Raw genomic sequence first — 26,323 nt, 5'->3', positions numbered from 1 at the left:
CCCGCTCTGGGCAGCCTGGGCCAGGCTCTGGCACCTCCCAGCAAACAAGTTTCTGCTCATGTTCAGATGGACCCTCCTGTGTTTCAGTCTGTGCCCGTTGCCCCTCACCCTGGCGCTGGGCACCACTGAACAGAGTCTCTAAGATACTTCACTGCTTTGCTAATTGCAGTTAATTGCCACCACTGACCTTTTTAAATGGGTGAGCCATCTGAAGCCTCCTTACATCTAAAAAAAAAGCATCCTGAACATCTCAATGCGTAGCGCTATGTAGATAAATATAACATGTGATACTCTGCATGCTTTCTTTTGTGCGTGTTTTTGTTTGTTGTGCGTTGCTTGCTTTGCTTGTATCGGTGCTTTGCTTGAAGTACGTGTAACGTATTTACGAGCGAACCTGGATCTGAGGGTGAAGTATCCCACTTGCCTCCTTTCTCTAGGCCTTGCTACCGGAGCAGCGAGCAGTGCACGCAGATTCCTACCGGAGGATCGGGCACCTCTGACAGCTTGGCTGCTTGCGATCTCATTCCTTACCATGACAAACACACACAAACACACGAACTGGCATAAGCTGAGAAACTTGAGGATCAAATTATTTTGTACTTTTTCTAAAAAAAAAATAATATAATAATAATAATTTTTAAGTCTCCACAGTGTTATTTCCTATTTATTCATCTATTTTGTGGAAGTTCATAAACTGTCTTTTTTTTTAACTCGTTACAAATGCTTTTTATTTATGTTATTTAAAACGTGGAGTTGCTCGATGTGGAAAGAGACTATTTTTCTCAAATGCTACTAATTTTATACGAGATTCGAAGAAAATCTGGGGTATTTATATTGCGTTTTTGTATAAGATGTATAAACTTTTTAACAGGGGAAGATGACATTTTTGATGTAAACGAAAATAAAATTGTTTTTAAACATAATGTCTCTTGTCTTACTAATATCAATAGTTTCAGCTTTAGAAACAAGAATTTTAGACAAAATACTTGTCTTTGATACTGAGGATTGTCGTATCAGGACTTATGGGAAAGATTTGTAATAGGGGATATACTTAAGAAAAGCAGAGTATCTGTACTTTAGCAGATGTACCCCCACATTTAAGAATGTGTAGTATATGGCCAATCCAGCTGTCGTGCCCATAAATAAAAAGGCAGTGCCAAAAAAGGGAAAATTATTAACACATTTGTTTCTTGGGTAGCATTCCTTAGTGGTTTATTTTGCCCCAAATTACTAGATTAAACTGGATTTTTAATACTTGAAGAGGTCAGGAAAACACCTTTTTCAGGCCCGTGATTTTTCGAGGCGGGAGCCACGCATCATTTCAGCTCTTGGCTTTCAAAGGTATTTTTGCTGTTATCTTTTCAGTGACTTTAAAGCTGATGCTTGAGCTGGCTTCTCCCATTACACGTGAAATAATATGAAGTCAGTTAGAACATTCTCAGATCAACTTTAAGCCAAAAACCAGGGATTTCAGGTATTGAGAGTGCTATAACTTGTAGTTTCTACTGAACTACTCAAGGCCGCTGTGACCCGTGTGAAGTGTAAATTAGTAATGGGTTTGAATTCCAATCAAATTACAAAAGAACTTGACTAGAAAGTCCCCTACAAGTCTTTCTGAACTGTACTTTTTTAATCCAGGGAAATACCCAGCCCAGCAACTCTGTGCAGCTGCGTTCTCTGTGACCCTACTGTAACGTCTTTCCATAGGCCTAAGGGATTTCTGGTGTTATACCAAATAAAACGTTAACTGGACTTCAATCAATCCGCTGAGGGGATCTTTCTACCGTGGTTTAGATGAGCAACCTGTTTCCTGAAACACTCCTCCCTCGGCTTTTCATTCATTCTCCCTCTGTTTTTCATTTCTCCTCCCCTATGTGCACAAAGGTACTTTGGTTTTGGAGGAATTTTGGGGAGGTGGTTTGTGTTTTCTCAAAGTCGAGATGTCTCAGATGACTCCCTAGAATTAGAGTAACAAGCCAGCAATACAATAAAGAATCCCCTTCCCTGCAGTCAGCAGCTGAAGTTCCCAAATGCAATCAAGCTTTCCTATTGTTCTGGTGTTTCTAATTAAACCGTTGGTTTAATGGGCACTCAATTCAGTGAGACTGTCTGTTACCTCACTGAAGAAAAAGAGCGAAATAATTTGAGTTACTGGTTGAAAACATTAATTATCAACAACTAATCTAAAAACAAATCGATTTTGGAGTAATAGCATCCTGCTTTTTTTTAGGATATTACTCAATTTCAAGGGGTCTTCGGTGTGGAAAAGTTATACTATCAAATTAACATGCCCTTATGACTTCACCTTAACTTATTTCTCAGATCGTTAAGGTTTTGATTGGTGTTTTGTTTCCCATATTCAACAGAAATATGGCAACACCCAAGAACCAGGAAAGGAAACTACCCAGATCTGACTCTCAGGTTCAAGACAGAACTTAGAACTTTGTATTAATTTTTCTTAGATCTGGTAATGACAAGTTTAACTAGTTCAATACTGTGAGTGTCCCTTAAGTGTTGCCACAACATTTTGCTTCCACAAATGGTTTAGTAATTTAGTCGACTCTTTAAAATAGACTCAAATGTGTCTTAAGCATAAACTGAGAAAAAGAATGGTTAATGTGAACTGATTTTTCTTAACTGATTCTCACGTAAATGTTGCTTTGCAGGGGGGTCACGAGCAGCTTCTAAAAATGATGGAAGAGCGTATGATGGATGTTGAACAGAAACTGAGGCTTGTGAAGAGGCTTCTCCAAGATAAAGTGAATCAGCTGAAAGAACAAGTAAGCGTTCTTATTCTCTTCTTCAAATCATCCCCGTTATTTCTATAAACAATTAAGTGGGCAAAAGCTGCCAAGCCATTCTTGCTTGGAATAAAGTTAAAGGTGGAGCGGGTCCAGAGAAGAGCAACAAGACTGGGGAAGGGACTGGAACACAAGCCCTATGGGGAGAGGCTGAGGGAGCTGGGCTTGTTTAGTCTGGAGAAGAGGAGGCTTAGCGCTGAGCTCAGCACTCTCTAGAACTACCTGAAGGGCAGTTCTAGCCAGGTGGGGATTGGGCTCTTCTCCCAGGCATCAGCAATAGGACAAGGGGCCATGGGCTTCAACTCTGCCAGGGGAAATTGAGGCTGGAGATGAGAAAGCAATTCTGTGCAGAGAGAGTGGTCAGGATTGGAATGGCTGCCCAGGGAGGTGCTGGACTCACCGGCCCTGGAGGGTTTGAAACTGAGACTGGACATGGCACTTAGTGCCATGATCTAGTCAATGGGCTGGAGTTGGACCAAGGGTTGGACTGGATGATCTCTGAGGGCTTTTCCAACCCAATCCATTCTGTGATTCTGTGCTTTCCTTTTTATTTTATTGCTTCTAAGCTAAAGCACAGCACATATGCCCGAAACTACCTAAAAATTCAAATTGGGGACAGAATCCACCACTCATTAATTTCCTAAAAGCTGTGCTCGTTTGGCATGCTGATGCACTTAAAATCAGGAAACAAACATCCAATTCCAGCCAAGCATCTTAACCAGAAAAGTTGCTTGGGAAAGGAGGAAGAAATAATTTCTTGAGCAGTATAGACAGGATTAATGTGCAGTTATTGATTCTCCACCCGCCCTGTCCCAACATATGCTTTGCTTCATATGGTTTGGGGGGTTTTGTTCTTCAAAAATCCTCAATAATTTAGGAAAAAAGGAGGTCGAGGGGGGACCTTCTTGCTCTCGTTACCTGAAAGGAGGTTGTAGCGAGGGAGAGGTTGGTCTCTAAGTGATTGGAGTATCTGCTTGATCTCCTTCCAAAGTCTTTCCACTTTCAAAATATTCATAGTATCTGTAAAGATTCTGTAGACATTTAGGTTTTTAACGCAGGAAAATAAGATAAATGGGTGGGTTGTCTTCCTTCCTTCCTTCCTTTCCTCCTTCCTTTCTTCCTTGTCTTCCATCTCACACATTCGCCTACTTCCCCAGCAATCTCTTTGCTTTTAATTCCTTTGTAATTTGCTGAGGAATTCTGTTCCGTTCACAATTCAGCTTTCCAAGAACACCAAAGCGGATGCGATGGTCAAGGATCTCTATGTTGAGAACGCACAACTGCTGAAGGCTCTGGAGATGACAGAACAGCGGCAGAAAACGGCTGAAAGGAAAAACTATTTACTAGAAGAAAAAATCGCCAACCTCAATAGAATAGTCAAGAATCTGGCATCCCCATCATTTCATTCAACATCTGAGATAAGGTCGTAGCAAAGCCAGTAAGTCTGCCACAGTCCCATGCACTTTACTGGAATGTTCATATTTCAGCTTTTCACTGTGTTGCCTTTTTGTATGGATGAATTGTAGTTAACAGAGAGGACAGAGCTAAATCCCAAACCGCACACTGCCAAAAGAGGATTTTTGTTTATTCCCAAACCGCTTTCCTGCTAAGTTTTGCCTAAAAGTAATCTTCATTGTGTAAAAAAACCAGACATATGTTTTTCTAGGTTAACTTATTTTGATACTTTGGTTTTAATTTGAAATGTAAATTCTGAATTTACTGTACTGAATCGATTATTCCTACCCAGACTGAAGCCAAGGTCTAATGCAGACTTAGGTTACTGAATCCGAAACTTGAAAATAGTTTTGGCTTTCTAGAATACTTCATGGTCCAAACTTAGTAATGTTGATAGGTGAGTCCGCAACACTGTCAGGAAAGTCTTGCTTTCCATAGCAATTACCCTGATGTGGCGTGTCCTGCAAACTGACTCTGGTTTCTGTAAAGCAATATGTTCAATCTTATGGGTTATTCTTCATGGCTGTTTCTCTGCAGAGCTCAGAAACAAAACCGCCTAAAAATATGTAACTAGACTACTGCCTCCAACTAAGCATAACAGCTTATAGAAATTGTAGAGGCCTTAATTTTTTTGTGTGTGGAAATAAGTGATACTAAACAAAGGGAAGAGTCACTAAACAGAAGATGTGAGGTTTGTTTATATAAGTTTTAAACTCAGTAAAGGAGTGGAGGATGTTTATTAAACAGCTGGTAGAAGAATGAAAAGGGGGACTCAGCGGTTTCTTCCGTGGAATCCTGTCATTAGGCCTCACAAACAGGGATCTTTGCAATTAATGCAGAGTTCATTTAGACCCAAGTGATCAAGGCCTGTCTTTTGTAGTAGGTCCTGGTACAGAATCTACGTTTGTCATTAATTGTGGAGAAACTTATTCAGTGTGAATATGATGAACTCAGGGAATAGCAGCTTAAATTAGCTTCCTCCAACGTTATAAATGTGGGTATTCATGTCAATAATAATTGTATAAACATGCGTTAGGAAAACCAGGATGAACCAAATTGTATTTGGAGGAGTTTTACCTTCGTACTCCTCCCCCGACACGCTGAAGTGCTGTAGCCGTGAAGGTGGAAGAGTGTTGATGTTTGTAATGATGGGTGATGCCTCCCATTCCATCCATCGGTGAGCCTGGGGAAATTCAGGGTTTCTGGGAACCCTTCCAAACCGAGACGGGTCCGACACCGAAGCAGCTGAGCAAGAGCTTGCACATTCAAACGCTTGTCTACTACTGCAAAGAGTCGAAATGCCCCAAGAATGCCTTGCCCCTATCCCACCGGTCAGACACTTCTAAAGAAGGTAAATCCAACTGGTGCAAGGGGCCACGCTGGCAATACTTGAAACCGGACCTCTTTAAATATGCACAAACCAGAAGCAGAGGGCGAGATGTTTTGTCTCGGAGACCTCTCACAAGGTGATGATTCTGACAGCACTTGCAATGAGCCAAAAAGTCCCCCAGAAACCGGGATAACACATTTACGAGCTGTGGAGCAACCTCTGGAAAATGGCTTTTGCTTTTTCATGTGGCTGTAGGGGATGCTCTCTATGTCCACATGGTTCCTCGGCAGTTTTGGAGGGTTGAGGGACCAAACTACCCATATGATGACTTCTCCTGCTCCTCCTTTGCTTTACACAGGCAACAGAGTAGAAATGGAAATACAACCATGGAAGAACACCTTGGAGTAGCACAAAGTCCTCATAAATAATTTCACTTCTCTGCAATTCTAAATGCCTCTACTGGCTATTTCTCCAGGTAATCCCAAATTAGGGATCTATATATCCCATTTTTCACGGGGTGCAAAAACTTTTCCACAAATTTTGAGATGTGTGAGATTGACAAATTGCATTGACATGAATTGGAGCTTTCTTTTAAAAATTTGAAGTAGGGAAATTGTCCATCTTTTCAATGTTACACAAGTGGTAGCACTTACAATAAAGGTCTGGTGTGGGTACCAGGGCTGCACATGAGCAATATGGGAGTTGAGCACGGCAACTCAAAATACTTCCAGGAAACCGTGTAAATGAGGTTCAGATGATCAGAATCATATCTGGAAAAACATTATCAGCTGGCATGTTTTAACACTACTTCATATCTTGACTTAGATTTATGTCTAATGCTCAGTATGTGACCAAAGTCTGAACACTGAGCAGGGGGGATGAGTACTTCACTTAAACTATTGTGGAATTAATTTCACATTAGTCATTTTAAAGGCTGGACTACTTAACTAATTCCTTTAGTCTCCTGGTACTAACCAGGCTTTTAGAAACCAAACACACAGACCTTTCTAGAGCACCGTACCAAAAAGGGAGCCCAGATGCTGGAATAGAAGGGAGAAACAGAGAAAAGGGATTTTGATTTCTCCCTTTTTCACCCCATCCTACCTTGCTGTACTTTTCTTCCACTTCAAAAAACTAACCTGACCACAGAAGAGAGCAGGAGGCGAATCAGGAAAATTTCACTGGAACGCTTGTGTGAATTAATTCTCAGAAGTGCCTTTTGTAATTGCGTATTCTAGAGCCGTTCCGTACCGTACTGTCTTTTTGCTGCTGCAGGAGAATTCAGGACAATCCCTTCCCAAAAGGAGGGAACCCAGAGAACGGTGGTGCTGCTCACAAAAGAGCATCGTGTTGCTTACCGGGTCGTTGTGTCTGCTCAGAAGAGAAGCAGCTAATTTTACAAAGTCCAGGCTACTGAAAATAAGCATAGAAATATCTAAGTTATTAAGCATTAGCGGTCTTTTGTGTGTGAATGTGTCTCCTATGCAGTATAGGCATTATAAAGATACCAAAGTATTTAATGCTGTTGTACCAGTCAAAAGTCACTGAATCTCTAGGCTTCACTCATACAACAGGTCTTGTCAATTAAGGTGTTAACTACTTTATTACCAGGAGGTGTTTTAAACTCTTGCTTTATGAATCACTGTGAAAATAAAGGCACATAGCAATCCAGGGTTAGGAGGTTTGGAGGATGGAACACCCCAGGTTAAATTCACGTGTACTAAATTCACACAGCTGAAGTGCTACTTGTCCATTTATCATTATTTAAAAGTGTACAGTGCCGTATAGTCTCCAATTACTGCTTTAAATACGAGGAAAACTAAATTATTGGAATTCTGATTTAAAAAAACAAACAAAAAGTATTGTAACATATTGGATTTTAGCCGGATTATATGTAAGGTAGAGCAGGGGACAGTCTGGATCTATCAGGAATAAAATACTTTCATTTAATTTCAATAAATGACATCACTGTCTCTCAGGTTTTCCATCATTTACCTGTAAAGTCTCCTGTTCAGTGTCAGATGCTGTAATTTCATGACAAATGACTTCTGTATAAATGAAAACAATTGTATATTTTTTTTTTCTATTGACTTTTTTTCTGTTCCGGTGTAATATATTGTCCTTACATCATGTAAAACTGAAAGATGAACCAACTTACGCGTTATTTATAATGAATGTAAAGAAAAATAAATTACTGTATGATCTGTAGTTGTGTCTACAATTGTTTCAGGATCTTCCCATGGAAGTTGTAGGCACTTCATGTAGTATCTGCAAATTCATTAAATGCCTACACAGAGTTATTTTAGTTAGTCAAACTAAAAAACAAACACAAAGTTGTTTATTATTATGAAGTTGTAACGATAAAAAGCACAGTCTGGCAGCGACTAGGAGTAGTTATGAAAGCATACAAATAGATTGCAGGGTAAGAAAGGGATGGGTAGTGAACACATCTCTTAGTTTTTCCAGGCACAGCCTGTTCTCAAGCTTTGCAAACCTCTTCTTCACTTTTATATGAAAAATGTGGAGTGTTGTAGGTGTTTAACTCTCTAAAATCTAACTGTTTGGTGACCTCTGTGCCAGGCACACACAGTCAGGGAGGTGCCACCTCAGACCACCCCAGCCGGCCGAGGGGTCACCAGGGAGGTGAGGCCGGGTCTATCCCCGTCAGCGAAGCCCGCGGGGGGCGGTGGGTCGGTACGGGGGTCCGGGAATCGGTTCGGGGGACACCCAGGCCCTGAGGCGCGCCCCTTCCCGCCATCGCCCCGCGGCGGGCGCCCTCCCCGCCGCGCGGGGGCGCTGTGCCCCGCGGCCCGTCCCGCAGGGCGGAGGCCGCTTTCCCAGCATCCCCTGAGCGCCGGGCCCCGTTCCCCCCTCATACCCCCCGGGTCGCGGCCATGCGGGCGCGGAGCAACCGCCACCGCGGCTGCTGAGGGGGCCGGGGCGGCCGGGGCTCTGCCCTGCGGAGCGGGGGTGGGGGGGAAAGCGGCGCCGGGTATGCGGGCGGGGGTAGCGGGGCGGGAGGTGGGATGCTGTCGCGGAAGAAGACGCGGACGGAGCTCTCGAAGCCGGGCGAGGTGCAGGGGAAGTACGTGAAGAAGGAGACCAGCCCTTTGCTGCGCAGTGAGTGCGGGGACGGGCTGGGAGACAAAGACGAGGCCTCCGGGGCGGGGGGCGGGCTCCTTTGTGTGTTTTGATTACGGCCCTGAGGGGTTTGGGGGGTTCCCCTGGTCAGGGGGGGACACAAGATCCTGTGAGGAGGTTCAACCTGAAGGGGAGGATGTGAAAGAACCTACACGGTGTGTCCCACCAGCTGCCCACGGCTTGTGAAACAGAGAAATACACTTCTTTTTTTTTTTTTACAAACTTCAGGCTGCTGAAAATAAGCACAGAAATATGTAAGTTGGTCTTTTGTGCGTGTGTCTCCTACACAGTGTAGGTGTTTTAAAGATACCAAAGTATTTCACGCTATTGTACTAAGTCACTGCATTTCTAGGCTTCATTCTTGCAACAAGTTTTGCCAGTTAAGGTATTAACTACTTTATTACCAGGAGGTGGTATTGATGATTATTATTGATGGTGGTATTATTGATGAAACCTTCTGGGATGCAGTGAATTTTTACCCTAATTTATAAGAGTTTATTAATAAAAAGTGTAAATGTGTAAAAGTGTAAATGTGTTCAGCTCTTACTTTATGAATGATATTTGCAGGATAAACTTTGTGATTAGTGGAGAAAGTGTGAATTCTAGTTCTGTTCTGGATTCCTGAGAGCGTGTAAGCATTAATGTCTTCAGTTATTCCAGGTTCATAATTGACGATGTTGGTTATAATTCTTTAGTTTCTTACTTACAATGCATCTAGTAATGATTAGTTAAATATAAACTAAGCACGCTGCTTGTTAACAATGTATCACTCGATCTTGTGTCTCCCTCTTGTTGTGCAGAAGGATCTAAAACTTGAAAAATATCCTCTCGTTTTGCAGGTGGTCAGAAAGCATTTAGCGTGTCAGTTGGTTAACGATGGCTACACGTCTTTTGTAACTCGGTCACGGTGTACATTAACTTGGCAGCTTCTATTCAGATGGGTGTTTTATTTTCTCATCTGCCGTCGCTCAGCTGCAACAGGCAGGGCTTAAGATAAATCTCCAAACCTCAGCAGGGTTTAAGCCTCCAAACAGGCATCTTTTGGACAAGCGGAACACATCATCTCCCTCTTTCTTGGAGCGAGCGGGTTGTTTTCCCTGTTTGCGCTGTCAAAAGGTGTGCGCTTTGACAAATGAGATAACTGTACAGGCAGTTGTGTGGAATGCCAGCGGAAGCGAGTGATCTGGTTCTAAACCCTGAGTCAACTCGCTGAGGTCACCGCTACGTACCTCAGATGCTCTGATCTTCCTGTGGTTAACCTGAGCCTAACACCGCAGCCCTGGACTATACAAAAGTCTAGCAAATACACAAGGAAAAAGCACACTTAGCTTGCTTTTTGTTAATCTTTGAAAACAACCTGAGACTGAAATGTGTTATGCTGTAATTGCAGGATTAGTTTGGAGATCACAACTAGCAACAAGTGATTTGCTGGCAGGAGCAGGCGCTCAGCTTTTCTGGAAGTATTTGCTGCATGAACAGCTGGTTCCACAGTCAACAGGCAAAATCATTTAGTAGTCTGATTACATTGACTTAGTCTTTAAAAAAACCAACACAAAAACCCACTAAGGTGGGTTTTTTAATATTAAACTGTAGGCGTGCTTAAGGGATTGATGCTTTTTGCACCTTTATGCTATTTATCACGATGTAATGATAAGCTATTACCTGACAACTTTGTAGTGATCGTTATAAATTTATTGATGAAACCTTCTGGGATGCAGTGAATTTTTACCCTAATTTATAAGAGTTTATTAATAAAAAGCAAATATTAATAGGCATAATTTCCTCCTATATGAAAGTAAGAGTTTGTATCAAGTCACCTGAAGGGAAACTACCTATTTATATCATGTTGAAAGAAATAGTAAGGAGAGGAGTAATGTATCACTTACTGGAGGGAGGCAGTGAAATTGTATGAATAGGTGTCACTGTTTATGTGCAAAACCCATTTATGTAAAGGAAGAAGTGAAACATCTTCAGGCTAGTTTGAGAACAAAATGACAGCATTTTGCTGGCTCAACTTTGTGATTAGTGGAGAAAACATGAATTCTGGTTCTGTAATGGATTCCTGAGAGCATGTAGGCTTTAGTTCTTCTTTCTGTTTTGTTCTATGTATCAGATCTGATGCCTTCGTTTATCCGTCACGGTCCAACCATTCCAAGACGAACTGATATCTGTCCTCCCGACTCAACTTCTTCTGCATATGCTTCTGGTGGAGATGGGATTGTTTCCAGAAACCAGAGTTTCCTTCGAACTCCAGTGCAGAGGCCGCCTCATGAAATAATGAGACGTGAAAGCAACAGGCTGTCTGCACCGTCCTATCTCGCAAGAAGTTTAGCTGACGTCCCCAGAGAATATGGCTCTTCCTCGCAGTCCTTTTTAACAGAAGCTAATTCAGTTTTGGAAAATGGAGACGCTGGTGCCCGTTGTTACTATTATGATCATTTTTACGATGCCCAGAGGAGGCGGCAGTTGAATGATCGCGTACACGAGGACTACAGGTATTATGAACACAACAGCGACCTTTTCCAGAGGATGGCCCAGAACCACGGGAGGCACACTTCAGGTCAGTATTCATTGTGGCTTTTTAAAAGGTAGGTTTTTGATAAGACTTGAAGTGCAGAGATGTATCTGAGTGAGGAACGTTGGGTTTTTAGGCGTTAGGCAGTGTAGGAGTGCACGGAGTACATGTTCATATTTCTTAAGAGCTTGATTGCATATATCCAGAAGGGAAAAAATATACTTAAAACATGATTTATGTATTCAATAAATGGGGTAAGGTTGAGCAAGGGTTTTTTTTACTTATGACGAAGTTGATTCAGTTGCAAGAAGTTTTATTCGTTAGCGGACATCTACTATATTAAATTTGCAGAGGGTAATCAACAGCTCTAAATTTTAACATTACCATTTCATTTTATTATTATGATATTTTAACTATCATTGTGTTAGTATTTAATTTTATTGTGTTAATTTGACCTCAGTAATTAAAATAATATAAATAGTCAAAGGAAGGAATGAATGCTTTGTGTAATTAGCAAATTGACATATAGTTGGTGCTGAAATTGACTTCCTAGTCCTTGACTTTTTGGGGTTTTTTGGTAGGTTTTAATATTGTTTGTAAATATGCCTGTTTCCCCCTTGAATTCACTTTGTAATGAAAGAACAGCATAAGAACAAAGAATCCATTAAATACTACTGTAAAACATACTCATTATATCAGTGATGACACTGGATTGGTGCAGTGTGTTGTTGTGAATCTATCGTGGAATAAAAACTCTGGGATTACAATATTGCCCATAGAAAGATGATGTTGAAAGTAATAAATTGGGCTGAATTCAAGCACTGTATACACTACAGAAAGGATGTTCAAGGAAGAGTTTGAAATAAATATTTCAAATCTGTAAGTAGTGAAATATGTTATTAGTTTGTCATTACTTGTAATCTGGAAACAAAAGAGTAAATAGTCTGTAGTGAAATAAGTCTCCTGTCTAGAAAAATAAATCTTGTAGTAAGAACATCAGCATTTAAGGCTGTTGATGTTGTGTGTGGACCAACCTGTCAGTGCTTTGTGGGTTTGTTGACTCCAGAAGCATTTTGGTGAAAAGGGGCAGCAGAGTAGTGCCAGTGTTACTGTCAGCCAGGAAATCCTGAAATACCAGGGTTTAAAACTTGTTACTTTATCCTGGTTTATTTTGCTAAATGCGGATACATGTGATGTACCTGCATTCTGCAGGAAAGCCCTTGATCTGTGTCAGTCGTTGTTCAGCCGCTGTCATTAAACATTAATCTGGCGCGGATAACGAGCACCTGTTAGCGTGTGCCGGGATATTGCGGGGAGACTTTCGTCAACCAATCCATCCGTTTAACATTCAGAATTCCTGCAGTAACTGAGGAAGACTTCAAAAAGTGGTATTGCTGCTGTGGAGAAGTGAAACAGTCTGAAATGAAAATGGAGCTCTAGTTATTGGTTTGAAAGTGTGGTTTAATCTGACACATGTTTTGAACAAGCTAAAAATGAGGCTTTCCAGCCGTATTTTTCTCAATTGGAGCAACACAGATTTATTTCTAAAAAGACTTTTTTTCCCGTTTGTCTGTGTGCCCCCTCATCCCCTGGAAATCATAAGGGAGCTGCTGGTGCCTGGTTGGTCTTTGTCATTTACTCTGATATTTTGACTTTTGATGAATTTCATACGTGTTTTGTGATGGGTGACTATTCAATTTTACACATTTGTAGGAAGAGACAAAAAAAGGTGAATCTTTTGTCTGCCAAAGCGTTTCCCTTTTCCTCTGCTATTTTGTTGTTGCATTTATTTTTCTTCCATCCCAGCACGGAATATGAAACTGTTAAATTCCTCTTGCAGTGTCACTGCAGCAAGAATACTGACCTATGTCCCTAACTTCTGTACATCATTTCAAGAGTTGCTGGTATTTTTTCTCAGTAAAAGAATCATGTGGCCAAAAATAAGAAATCCTTAGATTCTCTTACTTCTTTCATTTGACCATTACACTTCTTTTTATTTGAACCATCCATTGTCTTCGAATCTTCGGTGTTTTCCTTGAGCTACACAACTCTGTGTAATTTCTGGTTCACCTTTCCTGCATTTCCAGAATGCTGGGGCAGGCCTTTTACTTTCATTTTCATCAGCTAAATCACTTTTTCCTTCCACATCTCCATTGTTGTTTAAGTGTTTCACCTAATCAAAATTCTTCATCAAGATAATTGATGACAAAATTGCCTAATACCTACAGTTTCGACGTATAAGATGGATTATTAGCTAGAATCTCTAAGTGCTGCCTTCTACCCTTTTCCTCCTCTCCCACCCCCCCTCAGCAGGTCAGTTCTGTTATGGTTTGGGTTGATTCCTTCAGAAATGTTGCCTGATGTTGCTGTTGGTGAGTGATTATTATTTTCTGTTTTAATTTCCTTCTGTGTGGGTTACAACCACGGTGACTTTGGCCAAGCGGTGGTGTGGACGTGAAGAGGTGCGTGTGAATTTCAGCTTTCACGCACAATAAAGATTCCCCCCTCTATAATTTGGAGATAACTTGAAAACGTGTTCTCATTGAAATCCTCACACGCCAAGTATTCAGCAAATACTTCAGCAAGTCCCATGATTTCTCAACAGTTGATATGTTGTTTCATAAGTATTTCCCCTTGAAGTCCTATTTTCTCTCTCACTGTGATTCAATTCTCCATGTCTTTCTCTTTTTCATTAGATTTGTGTTTAATTAGCAATCTAGTGCTGCTGGTTTTCCTGCAAAATGTCTTCACTTGCGGTATCTCCTCATTTTGTATGTTTAGCTCCCTCTGTGGCGTTTCTTGCACGTTTTGAGTGTCCATTTCAAACTGAATTCTAAGAGACTTTTCCTGTCTTTCCTCGACATCTCTTTCCTCTCTTCTAGGTTAAAGGTTTGGGGAGGTCTGTGGTTGAAGTTATATCTACAGTATAGATTGGAACTAACTTGTAACCAAGACCTCAGAGTTATTTGTACCTGTTTGAGCGGTAAGCTGAAAAATTCTTATGTGTATATGAAAATTGCTGAGATTAAAATCACAGTGTAAAGGGACTTTCTGATGGTAGATTGTAAGCGGTTGGCTGTGATGGCAGAGGAGAAAAATGATTAATCCTGTGAACAGAGAATCCAGGGCGTTTTAGTGAAAAGCAGGCTCATCTGGTGTTATGTTGTACCTGTTAAAGTGGTATTTGTGTTTAATATAAGAGCAAAATAAATATAAATTAGCAAATGAAACCTATTTAGAGCTGAAGTAGCATGGCTTTTCTTTTGAGGTGCGTAAACCACACTCATTTTTAAACAAACGGCAATTCCTGCCCTTTATTTGTGCTGAGTCTGCAGTAATTTCTTTGTAGCGTGCTTTATTTAAAGTGCTTCCCGTCATTTCCTATTTGTGAATTTATGCTGGCTCGGAACGCCCCGTTCCCTCTGCCAAATGAGGTCCTTGTGCTCAGGAAGTACCTCCAGATGCTTTGGGATGGGTCGGGAGGGCCTAGAACCTGCAGATCTGTCTAAATGGGATAGTTATCAAAACTTCTTTTAGTTATTATCGCTCACACCCTTCAAATGGAACAGTTTGTGCATCTTCTCTTCCTGCTCTTCATCCTGGTTTGATGAGGGGAAGGGAGAGGATTTGGGCATCCTGAAAAACGGCTCTCCAGACAGTTGACCTGATTAAGGACTAATGCGAAGGCCTTTTGTTTGGCTCGATTTGTTCTTCAACACTTGGAAATTTAGTTGAAGCTGGTTGTGGGGAGTTCAGGGGCTCTAAAACTTCTCTGCCTCCATCACTACTAATCCACTATCTAATCCACAGTGAGACTTGCTTTTCAGGTTATTTGCTCTTTTCCCTTACGTTTGACCTCTCTGGGGATAAGATTTTTCTCCCGTGCTTTCTACCAGTCAGGCTGGAGAACTTTGCTGACCTGGAAACCTTTTCTCCTAAGAACTTGCACTTCCTTGACAATCAAACCCCTTTGTTGGGCTGGGAGAGCATTACACGTATCACTTAGAGTTTTATTTGTTCCATACTGCTGGAACAAACTCAACAGAGCCTTCTTGATCAAAGAAGATACTACATATTTTTCACATTTGTGATGTTATTGGCTTAAGATGTGTTTTTAGAAGAAGAACGTTAAATCAAGGAACTCTTTGCATTGATATCTTACAATGCGCTGGAATGTGGAGCTCAAAGCTAAAGTTTAGGTTCTGATATTAGGACACCCTGGTGTTGAAAATCTTGAAAATAAGACCAAATATAAGCCTTACTTAAAACTCTGAGTATTTTTAATGCTCATAATAAGTGGTTGCTGTGGTTTGCACTTGGTTTTTCAAAGCGTTGGGAACATACACAGTGATGCTCCTGAACAAGCAAACTGCATTGAAAAGGATTTTCTTTTGCTTTGGAACAGCAGATAATTTCTCTTGGCCTGGGTGACAATTCAAGACCTCAAACAGAAGGTACTATATTTTACAAGAGAAGGAAAAATCAGAGCTATGGATAACAGTCAATATTGATGTTCCTTCAAAGCAGCCTCTGAACCAGAAAATATATACTATTATAAAAGAGAATCACCAAACGAGGCTAGATGAGTTCCACAGAGGCAACCTGAAAAGGATTTACGCTCGCGTGAATTTAAATTCATTGTTGACCGTTCTTGAGGTTTGATAGGACCACTTAGAGGAGTTTATAAAGAACTGTGCTCATCCTTAAGGAGAGGAAAGGAGACTTTTAACATTTGGTAAAAGTAGATAATTTCAACAACTCCCTTCCTTGGGAAAGCAGGAAGAATTATAATTGCTGCCTTGTCACAGATAAAAGCAAGAAATTACAGTGAAGTGGATCGACTAGACTGTTTTTGCTTGTCCTATGGTAGAGATCATATCCTCCATCATAGTGGATTGATGGTCGTAAGACACTATGAGTGTTACCTGACATCTTAAAACTCCCAACAAGGAGAACATTCCAGTATAATCTCTGATTTTAAGGGAGAAACAGCCATTAAGACTATACATGATAGTCTACAAGCTGGAGTATTTGCAACTATCTGTTTATAAATCTGGCCTTTGATTTCATAATTAGAGCTTGTGGGTTGGAGAAGCTTAAAACATGATTCAAAACTGGTTACTGCTGCAGCTGTGTAAGTTTATCATAACCATGTGGCTCTGCTGCTTCGTATATGAAGTCAGAACGGCAAAAGGAATGTATAATGTGTTTGTGCTCTGGTATGATTGTTGCTCTTTGCATCTTGGAAATGAAAAATAATAAGCCGTCACTGGGAGAAACCATGTAGCCAGAATTAAGCGATTGTGGCGCCTTTCCGCTGGGTGCAGCATTGGTTTTTAGCCTGGTTTTTAGATGATTTCTCTATGTAATCAGATGTTGGCGTTTCCTCGCTACCTGAGTCCAGTTCCCAGTCTTCTCAGGCTTTTGCATGAAAAGATGCAGATGTTGTGTCAAGACTTGGGTGCAGTGGATGTTAGAAAGGAATCACCTTTAACCCAAGGAGTAAATATAGATGTATTTGCTGCTGGAATCATGCTAGTATTGACGTAGGGGGAACTGTAACAAAAATACAGACATGTGCTGGTTGTAACAGTAAACAGAAAACCATCTTGATGAAAGTTCTTTTCCCCCAGTGGAGCTCATGTGCTCAGATCTCTCGGTAGTGGTGATTTAATAGCCGCTCTTTATACATACATGAAATTACAACACAGCAGTCCAGTTAATTGGAGAAAATACTGCATTTGTTTATCCGAAGCGCAGTGTTTTTCAAGAAGCTTCAATGTTTGTATTTTGCCATTGGAATGAAAACAAAAGCAGTGACTTAAGTGTAGCCAGGATCTGAAATAGTTTCCCCGCCCCAGTGCTGCGAAAGGTCAGGAAACCTCCAGGATGTTCTTCTCATTGGAAGTAAAGGTCTAAGTTCCTTAATCTTAATGAGAGATGGGAACTATCATGAGCACAGCCAGCAATTTTCCTTTATCAAGGTAACAAACAGGTAAGTGCTGTCACAAGAGGAAATATTTTAAGGCCAAATAGTTGAGAATGCGACAAGGCTAGAGAAAGATTGGTAGATGAGCATAAATATTTTAAAGAACAGTGCTCAGGAGGAAGTTTGTGAGGTATTTTTAATTGATTCTTTTGTTTATTCACTTAGTTTGGAGCCTGAGAAATAGAACAGTTTTGCTGCTACTTCAGTATTACAGTGTTAATGGCCACACCTGAAACCTCTTTATTCTTTACATGAGGCAGGCTGTGCCTTTTCCGTCCACTCTCTCAATAAAATAGTCCCACACAAATGTTATTTCTGAAATAGGTCAAGAGAGGTTCTCCTGCCCCTCTGCTCTGCCCTGGGGAGACCACACCTGGAATATTGTGTCCAGCTGTGGCCCCTCAGTTCCAGCAGGACAGGGAACTGCTGGAGAGAGTCCAGCGCAGCCACCAAGATGCTGAAGGGAGTGGAGCATCTCCCGTGTGAGGAAAGGCTGAGGGAGCTGGGGCTCTGGAGCTGGACAAGAGGAGACTGAGGGGGGACTCATTCCTGGGGATCAATATGGAAAGGGGGAGTGTCAGGAGGATGGAGCCAGGCTCTTCTGGTGACAACCAGTGACAGGACAAGGGGCAATGGGTTCAAACTGGAGCACAGGAGGTTCCATTTAAATTTGAGAAGAAACTTGTTCCTGGTGAGGGTGGCAGAGCCTGGCCCAGGCTGCCCAGGGGGTTGTGGAGTCTCCTTCTGTGCAGACATTCCAACCCGCCTGGACACCTTCCTGTGTAACCTCATCTGGGTGTTCCTGCTCCATGGGGGGATTGCACTGGATGAGCTTTCCAGGGCCCTTCAACCCCTGACATTCTGGGATTCTGTGACAAACAGAAGGGAAGGGGCGTCTTCCCCAGCCAGTCACCGCGGTGCTTGTGGTGACTGCGTTGACTTGAAAGAAAGTGGAAAAGTGGCTCCTGAACCTCTTTATCTGGCTACGGGAAACAGTGACACACAAGCTCTGAACGCTGTGGTTGAATAGATGCAGTTGATTGTGGGATGAGAAGATGATTTCTTTAAAGCCCAAGGCTGTGTAACTGTGGATAACTGAAGGTAACTGCTTAAAAGGATTAAAAAAAGAGAGTTGGATTGGGAGAGCACATCCGGTTGGTGGGAGACTTTGGAGGAATGGAGAGAGACCTGCACAATTCTTGATTATGTCACTGGGGTTCTGTGGTTGGGTTTGGATTTTTTGGTTTGGTTTTCATTCTCTATTATTATTATAGTTTTAACTTCAGCTGGTTTCCTAACTATCCATAGTATATAGAGGGAAGGAAAAGGTGAAATTGGAATGATGTTTCTTCAGTAAATGTCTCAGCATCCAGCACGCGCATTTTTGTAATATAAAAACTGTGCGTATATTACAACAAATCGCATCTTTTAAAATGCTGGTGAACAGTCTCTTAAATCAGCTATTTAGTGATCTTAATAAATCCTAAATGTGCTGTGTTTGTAGGGCAGAGATGGGAACCTCAGTACAGATTGCACTCGGCCCTGCTACCCCAGATACACCATGAACCCCTTCTCCCTGTGCAACCTACATCACCAAAAGCTGAAATTCCCTTTATTTTTCCATGCATTGTGAAGCGTATGTGCTCGAGTTTAGAGAAGAAGCAGCTGCAGAGCAGCGGATACACAAGATCTGAAGGTTTTGTGACTAGCTCTGCAGAAAACCTCTCTAAATCTTGTCTGGATGTATTTAGGAGCCCTGACTGTCCCACCGGCACCGCACAGAAACGGGCTGGTCTGACAAGTAGTTTTAGTGAAGAAATCGAGGTGCCGTCAGCTTAAGGGTGCGCAGGATGAGTGTGTTCAGCCCAGGGCTTGTGCAGCACCCTCTGTGGGTCCAGCTTCCCCCTTTTCCCTTGTTACCGATGACATTTTTGGCCATGATTGCACGCACCTCTTTAATAACAGTCAACATGGTATAGTGCTCACCTTGTCCCTCTTCTCTTCATTTACCTGGTTCTGTTACTGTTAATCTGAAAAGCTCTGTTGTTGTGCAGTGATTTTTCTAGATAATTGTGGTTTCCGATGGTAACTAGAAAAAGAAAGGGGTGTGGGGTTTTTGTAGATCGTTTTGCTGCAGCTGTGATAGCGTATAAACAGAAACTGTCGTTAATGCAAAGCTTTGACATTTGTAATCTTAGGGCAGCGCTCTCTGCTCAGCAAATCAAGGCAGTAATAGGATGCTATGCTGATGTATGTCTCTAATCGCAAAAACAAAGATGCTTTCACTGTCTCTGAATTGAGCTGCCCAGTGAAGCTGGAAGAGAATGAAACAAGTGAGGCTTAAAAGGGAAACAGCTATTTTAATTTGTTACCAACCTACAAGCACATAAATAATAAACGCCATGCTATTGCTCAAAGTTCATAGAGTGGTGGGGGGATGTTGGCTTCGTACACGACGTTGGGTTTGGGTATTATCAGTTTAGCTAATCGTCGCTTTTCCTTTTCTTTTAGGCATCGGTAGAGTTGCTGCTACATCTCTAGGAAACTTAACAAATCACAGTTCGGAAGATTTACCTCTTCCTCCCGGCTGGTCGGTGGACTGGACTATTAGAGGAAGGAAATACTACATAGATCATAACACGAACACGACTCACTGGAGCCACCCGCTCGAGCGCGAGGGGCTGCCGCCGGGCTGGGAGAGGGTCGAGTCCGCCGAATTCGGGGTGTATTACGTAGATCACATCAATAAAAGAGCTCAGTATAAACACCCTTGTGCGCCCAGGTAAGACATGCGCCTCCTCAGGGGGATTAGACAAAACACAACCACAGAAGAGGCCGTGGAGCTGGGTTTGTCTCGTATATAACATGCCAAAAAGTTGTTATTTTTAGGAGTAAGCCTTACTGGTTCTTGACAGAGATTTTTAGAAGTTGTAATTGTCAGGTTTTTGGCTCATCTGTTACTGTCTTGAAGTTTAGAAGCAGGATCTTGTGCCTCACTTGTTAAAACAAAGCAGCTATTCTCTTCAGCTCGCAGTAAAACAGCAAAGTTTGAGACCGGAATTGAACTGAAGACTGAAAAGAAACTCCATCTGATATTCTAGGAGTGTCTGAACAAATAGCACATACCAGCTGAAACACGAATTAAGGCTTGTCTAGAGTGAAAATCAGTATTTTAGCTACTCATAATTTACAGGTAAAATGACGTTAGTATGCACCCAATCTACTAGTTTATTCCTGCTATTACCTAGGGAGAGAAAGGGGTTTTTTAATGTGCCACACAAGAGAAACATATGAGGGTGTCCTTTGTTTTAAGTGGAATAACTCTTACCAGCTGCTGCCTGAATACATTTGTTCTAACATGATTTAATATGTTGGAGATATATATATATATATATATATATATATATATATATATATATATATATATATATATAGTGCCTTTTAAATCTTTTCAAAACAGTATTTCTGTGTTCTTCTTTAGTATTTGGGTAGCAGGCAAATAGGACTAAGGTGAACTTGTTACCAGTGTGATGTGATTGGGAGCGAAGCCCAAAAACAGCAGCAGAAATTCGCTCTCGGTGTCGCCTGCTGAGGCAACACTCCCATGCGGTTGCGCCATCGGCCTTCCCGTGGATTAATTTCTGTATTAATGTTAATTTGCCGATACCAAGTGACTTCTTGTTCTCTGTGCCCCTTTGCAGCGTCCCCCGCTACGACCAGCCGCCCCCGGTGAGTTACCAGCCGCAGGCGGCGGAGCGGAGCCAACCCCTCCTGGTCCCCGCCAACCCCTACCACACCGCAGACATCCCCGACTGGCTGCAGGTCTACGCCAGGGCTCCCGTCAAGTGAGACCCCTTTTTGGTTTTCCCTCTGCATTGCACACTTAGAAGGAAAACAAGTGAATTCCGATGGCTGAAAGCAAAGCTCCAGCTGATACTTATTTAATTGCGTCAGTGGGTGATGGGGTTGTACCAGAGGTTCGTTGCGTTATTTTCACAGAATCACAGAATGGTCTGGGTTGGAAAAGCCCTCAGAGATCATCCAGTCCAGCCCTTGGTCCAACTCCAGTCCGTTTACTAGATCACGGCACTAAGTGCCATGTCCAATCTCAGTTTCAAACCCTCCAGGGCCGGTGAGTCCAGCACCTCCCTGGGCAGCCATTCCAATCCTGACCACTCTCTCTGCACAGAATTGCTTTCTCATCTCCAGCCTCAATTTCCCCTGGCAGAGTTGAAGCCCATGGCCCCTTGTCCTATTGCTGATGCCTGGGAGAAGAGACCAATCCCCACCTGGCTAGAACTGCCCTTCAGGTAGTTCTAGAGAGTGCTGAGCTCAGCTCTAAGCCTCCTCTTCTCCAGACTAAACAAGCCCAGCTCCCTCAGCCTCTCCCCATAGGTCTTATGTTCAAGTCCCTTCCCCAGTCTTGTTGCTCTTCTCTGGACCCGCTCCAGCACTTCAATCTCTTTCCTGAGCTGAGGGGCCCAGAACTGAACACAACACTCCAGGTGTGGCCTCCCCAATGCAGAGCACAGGGGAAGGATCACTGCCCTTGTCCTGCTGACCACGCTGGTTTGGATACAGGACAGGACACCATTGGCCTTCTTGGCCACCTGGGCACACTGTTGGCTTCGTGTTGCGTTTTGCTTTGTGTTAAGCCTTAAAATCATCACAACGCTTCACATGACTTGCAGAATGATGCATTAGAGAGTTGAGGGTGTGATTTAGCTTGTGCATTTATGAGAACAGTACCACATGGTCTTAAAAACACATTAAATATATTTAGGGTGTTAAATTCTTTATGTATATCTTCGTCCTTGAAAAAAAAATATGCATTTCTCCTTCACAACTAACAATTGTGAACACAGAATCTCTAATTCTATTCAAGAACTTTAATTAAGAACTACGTGGTATTAAAAAGTCGTTTTCTCAAAGAAACAATGCTGTAGGAACAGGGAGCCTCCTCAGAAAAGCCTTGAGTCGGCATAATGAAATAAATCACATTTCCTAACAGGCACACTAAAGTAGCACTAAATAGAAAAGCAATAAAAAAATCCAGAAATGAAATCCAAATCCAAATGAAATTGTATATTTTTTCGTAAAGAGAATATGGAGAAACTAAGAATATGGAGAAACCAAGTTTTGCATCAATGAGCAGGTCAGTGTGTAGTTGCACATTCAAACTGTGTATGATCAGTGACGTACAGCTAAAAAAATCCTCTTTTTTATAGCTGTTTCTAGTATAATCTGAAAGGGTTTTATTACTTCTTGTGGCTACTGGGCTTAAATTGGGACATCACAGGATCCCAGAATGTCAGGGACTGGAAGGGCCCTGGAAAGCTCATCCAGTGCAATCCCCCCATGGAGCAGGAACACCCAGATGAGGTTACACAGGAAGGTGTCCAGGCGGGTTGGAATGTCTGCACAGAAGGAGACTCCACAACCCCCTGGGCAGCCTGGGCCAGGCTCTGCCACCCTCACCAGGAACAAGTTTCTTCTCAAATTTAAGTGGAACCTCTTGTGTTCCAGTTTGAACCCATTGCCCCTTGTCCTGTCACTGGTTGTCACCAGAAGAGCCTGGCTCCATCCTCCTGACACTCCCCCTTTCCACATTGATCCCCAGGAATGAGTCCCCCCTCAGTCTCCTCTTGTCCAGCTCCAGAGCCCCAGCTCCCTCAGCCTTTCCTCACACGGGAGATGCTCCACTCCCTTCAGCATCTTGGTGGATGGACTCTCTCCACACAGCACATTTAGGACTCTCTCCACACTAAGTTCCTGTAACCTTGTTTCCTATAAATATTTCGAGGTTTTGGCTGCAGCTGCATTTCTTTATTTAGGTCTTTGGCACATCCAGACAATGTAGTTTTAAATAGTTCAGCCTCTGTTGAATGGATTCCTGTTGGTACTTCTCTTGAAACTTGAGAAATAACTTGAAGACAATTGAAGCAATTTAAGATGATCAGGAATTTCTTCAGGAGGTTGAAACAAATTTAAAAAGATAATAATTCAAGCTGTGGGAATAGAATTTACATTGTTCAGAGGAATCAAAAATCATCTACTTTTCAGTATCCTTTTAGCTTTATGTTAAAGTAGCGCTGGTGGTAATGGGAATTTGTCATTCTCAGACACTTCCATGAAGGAGTAACATCTGGTTTATGTTAATATTAAATTGGAGAATTGAGGAATGGTCTCAGTGTCACCTCATGGTGAGGGTTTAAGGCACAATTCCAAAATCATTGTCACCGTTATTAACATCAAGATCACTTCTGATGTAATTTTAATAACGAGCCTCTTTGTTGCTAAAGCAAGTGCCTTAAAGCTTAAAAAACCCCAGTAATGCTCGTAAGTTGTTCCGTATTGTCCCAAAGCCCAGGTGAGGACTGTATGAATATCGTCCGTTTTGGTGCAAAAATGGAAGTAAGTGGGCAAAGCGCAGCCTTTTGTCATCTGAGTATCACTACGCTTGGACACTGGAATATTTTGTAATGATTTATTACGTACAGGTGACACCGTAGCTCGATTCAGCTGCGCAGAGGCCAGGCGTTCGGGTTGAGAAAAGTAGATAATAATAGCAAAATAGCTTTGGTTTCAACAGGTTTCTCTGAGGATAAGAACTCTGGCTGCTGATGGGGGGTTCAATTGGGGTTTGCCATAATATCTCCCTATTTTAATGAAAAATGGACAAACTTAAGATAAAACAGAAGATATTGGGCTCATATTTTAAGGTAAAACAAGAGATTGGGGCTTTGATGGCTGGTTATAGCTTAAGGTAACGAATTCCAGGATCTCGCTTTTGGGGCGAAGTGATTTTAGCAGCAAGACTTGGGATAAATTTAATATAGAAGTTGTTATTTTGGCAACTTAGAGAAGCCGCGGGTCACTTATCGTATTCTCTTGTTACCTATAGTAGTCAGCTGCGTGTTGCCAAGTTAAGAAAATTAAATTGCGAACGAACTGTATATATATGTTATAGAAACACTGGGAAAGAGCAGGAATTGAGGGGTGTTGCGGCAGCGATGTAAATACACCAAGATTTTAAATCAAAGTCGCATTAAAATGCCTTTTGCAGACAAAACGCAGCTGGAAACTGAGCCTGACACCCCAAAGTCTGAACGTGGGGACGTGTTGATGTTCAGAAACAGTATGAGGAGTCTCAACAGGAATTCGAAATTACTCCGGTTAATTATGGCCTAATTGCTTTCCCCTCATCCTCACAAGTGGTATTTAATACCCACTTTGGGGGTTCCCAACCGGCAGTTTGAAATAATCATTTAAATGTTGTTCTTTGTGTTACTCTGATTTTTAAAAGGTGTTTTACTGCTAAAACTTTGAGGTCTGTTGTCAATTGGGACTCGATGATCTTGAGGGTCTTTTCCACCCAAAATGATTCTATGAGTGGAATTGCTGGTTTAACGCTTCCAAAACGCATTTTCCACTATAATGGGTTAATAGGAGCTTTAGAGTGTTTTGGGAGCGATTCTGCAGCTCAGCCTTAGCGGATGTTTCTCCCACACGTCTCCATGTGTTTTGGCGCGAATTACATACGTCTTGACGTAAAACACGCTACCGTAGATGGCTGGAAACCCGATCGCCGGCCGCACAAGGCGAAGCGGCGGTTTCGAAGCGAGCGGGGCCGTGCGAATCACGCCGTTCTCTCTCGGAGCAGGTACGACCACATCCTGAAGTGGGAGCTGTTCCAGCTGGCCGACCTGGACACGTACCAGGGGATGCTGAAGCTGCTGTTCATGAAGGAGCTGGAGCGCATCGTGAAGCTGTACGAGGCGTTCCGGCAGGCGCTGCTCAGCGAGCTGGAGCACCGCAAGCAGCGCCAGCAGTGGTACCAACAGCACGCCAAGAACTTCTAACCCCCCGACTCTTGTCACCTTCCCCGAGGACACTAAGAGCTTTAAAAGGTTTGTTTTTCACACTTCAAACTCTGACAGAAAAGTGCTTTTGGTGAAAAGGCAGCTTATTTTTGTTGACGTTGCACCTTTGTTATTATCCTCTTGAATATTTTTCTACATGTATTATGTATTGTTTATAAAAATGAAAAATGTTTGTTAATCTTTTGTTTCCATACAAGGAGTAGTTTGTTATTCTGGAAACCAGCGCGGGGTTTAAGCACAGACTTGATCCCGGTATCTTTTTCGTAGCCGTCAGCTGTATTAGTAAGACGCTGACTATATATTTTTAAAAGGGCAATAGATGCAACTCTGTGAAACGTTCTGGATTCAAAACGTCCTTCAAATCCAAATGGAAGATCCGTGTGTGTTTCCCTGGGGACCCGGAACCCCCTCTGGAGGTTGTTTAAGCAGCCCGTGCGGGTTTCTATCCGTCTCCACCAAGCGCTTCACCAAAGTGAAGTCGAATTGCCTTATTTTCTACGTTGTTTAATACACGACCGCTCGAGGTTCATGAGTCTTCACAACCGCGTCGGAGGGGAAATCCTGGTACCTTAAAGACCAAGCGAACTTTTCACAGGTTTTTAAATGCGACGTAAGCTGCATTGGGTAAAACCCAACACAGCACAGGGGGGTCACAGCATTCCTGGCCTCGCCACCGAGAAATCAGGGATGGCACGACAATTCCTTCTCTTTTGTAAGGAGTTTTTGTCTTGGATTCGAGCTTCCTTACCTGGGGAACATTTGTAACTGTGCGGTTACCCTCTCCAGTATTTTCATTTGGTTCATTCATTGTCCTGGAATGTTATTTATGGATTCTTTTTAGTGCAATAAACATCGTTGCAGACAAATAAAATACATTTCTTGTAAAGCCTATTAATTCAATAAAAATCATTTTGTTTAATGAATGAGGGGTTGTCCAACTGACTTTTTTTTCCTTTTGGAACATCAAATAAAGTGGTTTTATAGTGGGATTTGGGATGGTGAAAGGAGCTCGGGCTCTGTGAGAACAAGTGTGGTTCTGATGCTCTGAGCATCCACCTTAAAGCACCTGCTGAAGGTGAAAAGGAAACTGAGAATAAAGAAAAAATAGAACAGAAGTGAAGTGGAGGGAACAGAAGTGAAGTGAAGTGGAGGGAACAGAAGTGAAGTGGAGTGGAGGGAACTGAAGTGGAGTGGAGGGAACAGAAGTGA

General features: G+C 42.3%; 2 protein-coding genes across 13 annotated transcripts in view; both read left to right on the top strand.

Annotated features, from left to right (window-relative positions):
• The window catches only part of NIN (ninein), a 69,436-nt gene extending 61,642 nt beyond the window's left edge, over nt 1–7,794 (top strand). For 7 of the 11 annotated variants that reach the window (XR_010472669.1, XM_065063060.1, XM_065063052.1 and 4 more), the window contains 2 exons: nt 2,667–2,780; nt 4,022–7,794. Coding sequence is in view for 8 of the 11 variants with exons in the window: in XM_065063060.1 (XP_064919132.1) it covers nt 2,667–2,780; nt 4,022–4,231 (324 nt within the window). In the remaining 3 variants the exon portion in view is untranslated. Of the gene's footprint in view, nt 1–437; nt 924–2,666; nt 2,781–4,021 lie in introns of those variants that run through there. The other 4 variants (XR_010472671.1, XR_010472670.1, XM_065063058.1 and 1 more) reach the window with 3 other exon arrangements.
• Nucleotides 7,795–8,537: 743 nt separating this feature from the next.
• SAV1 (salvador family WW domain containing protein 1) lies at nt 8,538–26,037 on the top strand. Of its 2 annotated transcripts, none has more exons than XM_065063072.1 (5): nt 8,538–8,706; nt 10,841–11,287; nt 19,743–20,013; nt 20,933–21,076; nt 24,895–26,037. In XM_065063072.1, the coding sequence occupies exons 1-5, from the start codon at nt 8,613–8,615 to the stop codon at nt 25,091–25,093; spliced, it is 1,155 nt and encodes a 384-aa protein (XP_064919144.1). In that variant the 5' UTR covers nt 8,538–8,612; the 3' UTR covers nt 25,094–26,037. The 2 variants fall into 2 exon arrangements, with proteins under 2 accessions (XP_064919144.1, XP_005505216.1); XM_005505159.3 differs by having other exon boundaries at nt 8,699–8,981.
• Nucleotides 26,038–26,323: the final 286 nt, after the last annotated feature.

Source organism: Columba livia, chromosome 5, assembly GCF_036013475.1.
Source record: "Columba livia isolate bColLiv1 breed racing homer chromosome 5, bColLiv1.pat.W.v2, whole genome shotgun sequence".
Lineage (NCBI taxonomy): Eukaryota > Metazoa > Chordata > Aves > Columbiformes > Columbidae > Columba > Columba livia.
The sequence above is the reverse complement of the archived record's forward strand: the minus strand, read 5'-3'. Positions and strand labels throughout refer to the sequence as shown.

Excerpts from the sequence above, each read along its gene's own strand:
- SAV1 (XM_065063072.1), top strand. The coding sequence starts at position 8,613 with ATGCTGTCGCGGAAGAAGACGCGGACGGAGCTCTCGAAGCCGGGCGAG. Across the intron at positions 20,014-20,932 it reads AAACACCCTTGTGCGCCCAG|CGTCCCCCGCTACGACCAGC; the intron begins GTAAGACATGCG and ends GCCCCTTTGCAG. Across the intron at positions 21,077-24,894 it reads TACGCCAGGGCTCCCGTCAA|GTACGACCACATCCTGAAGT; the intron begins GTGAGACCCCTT and ends CTCTCGGAGCAG.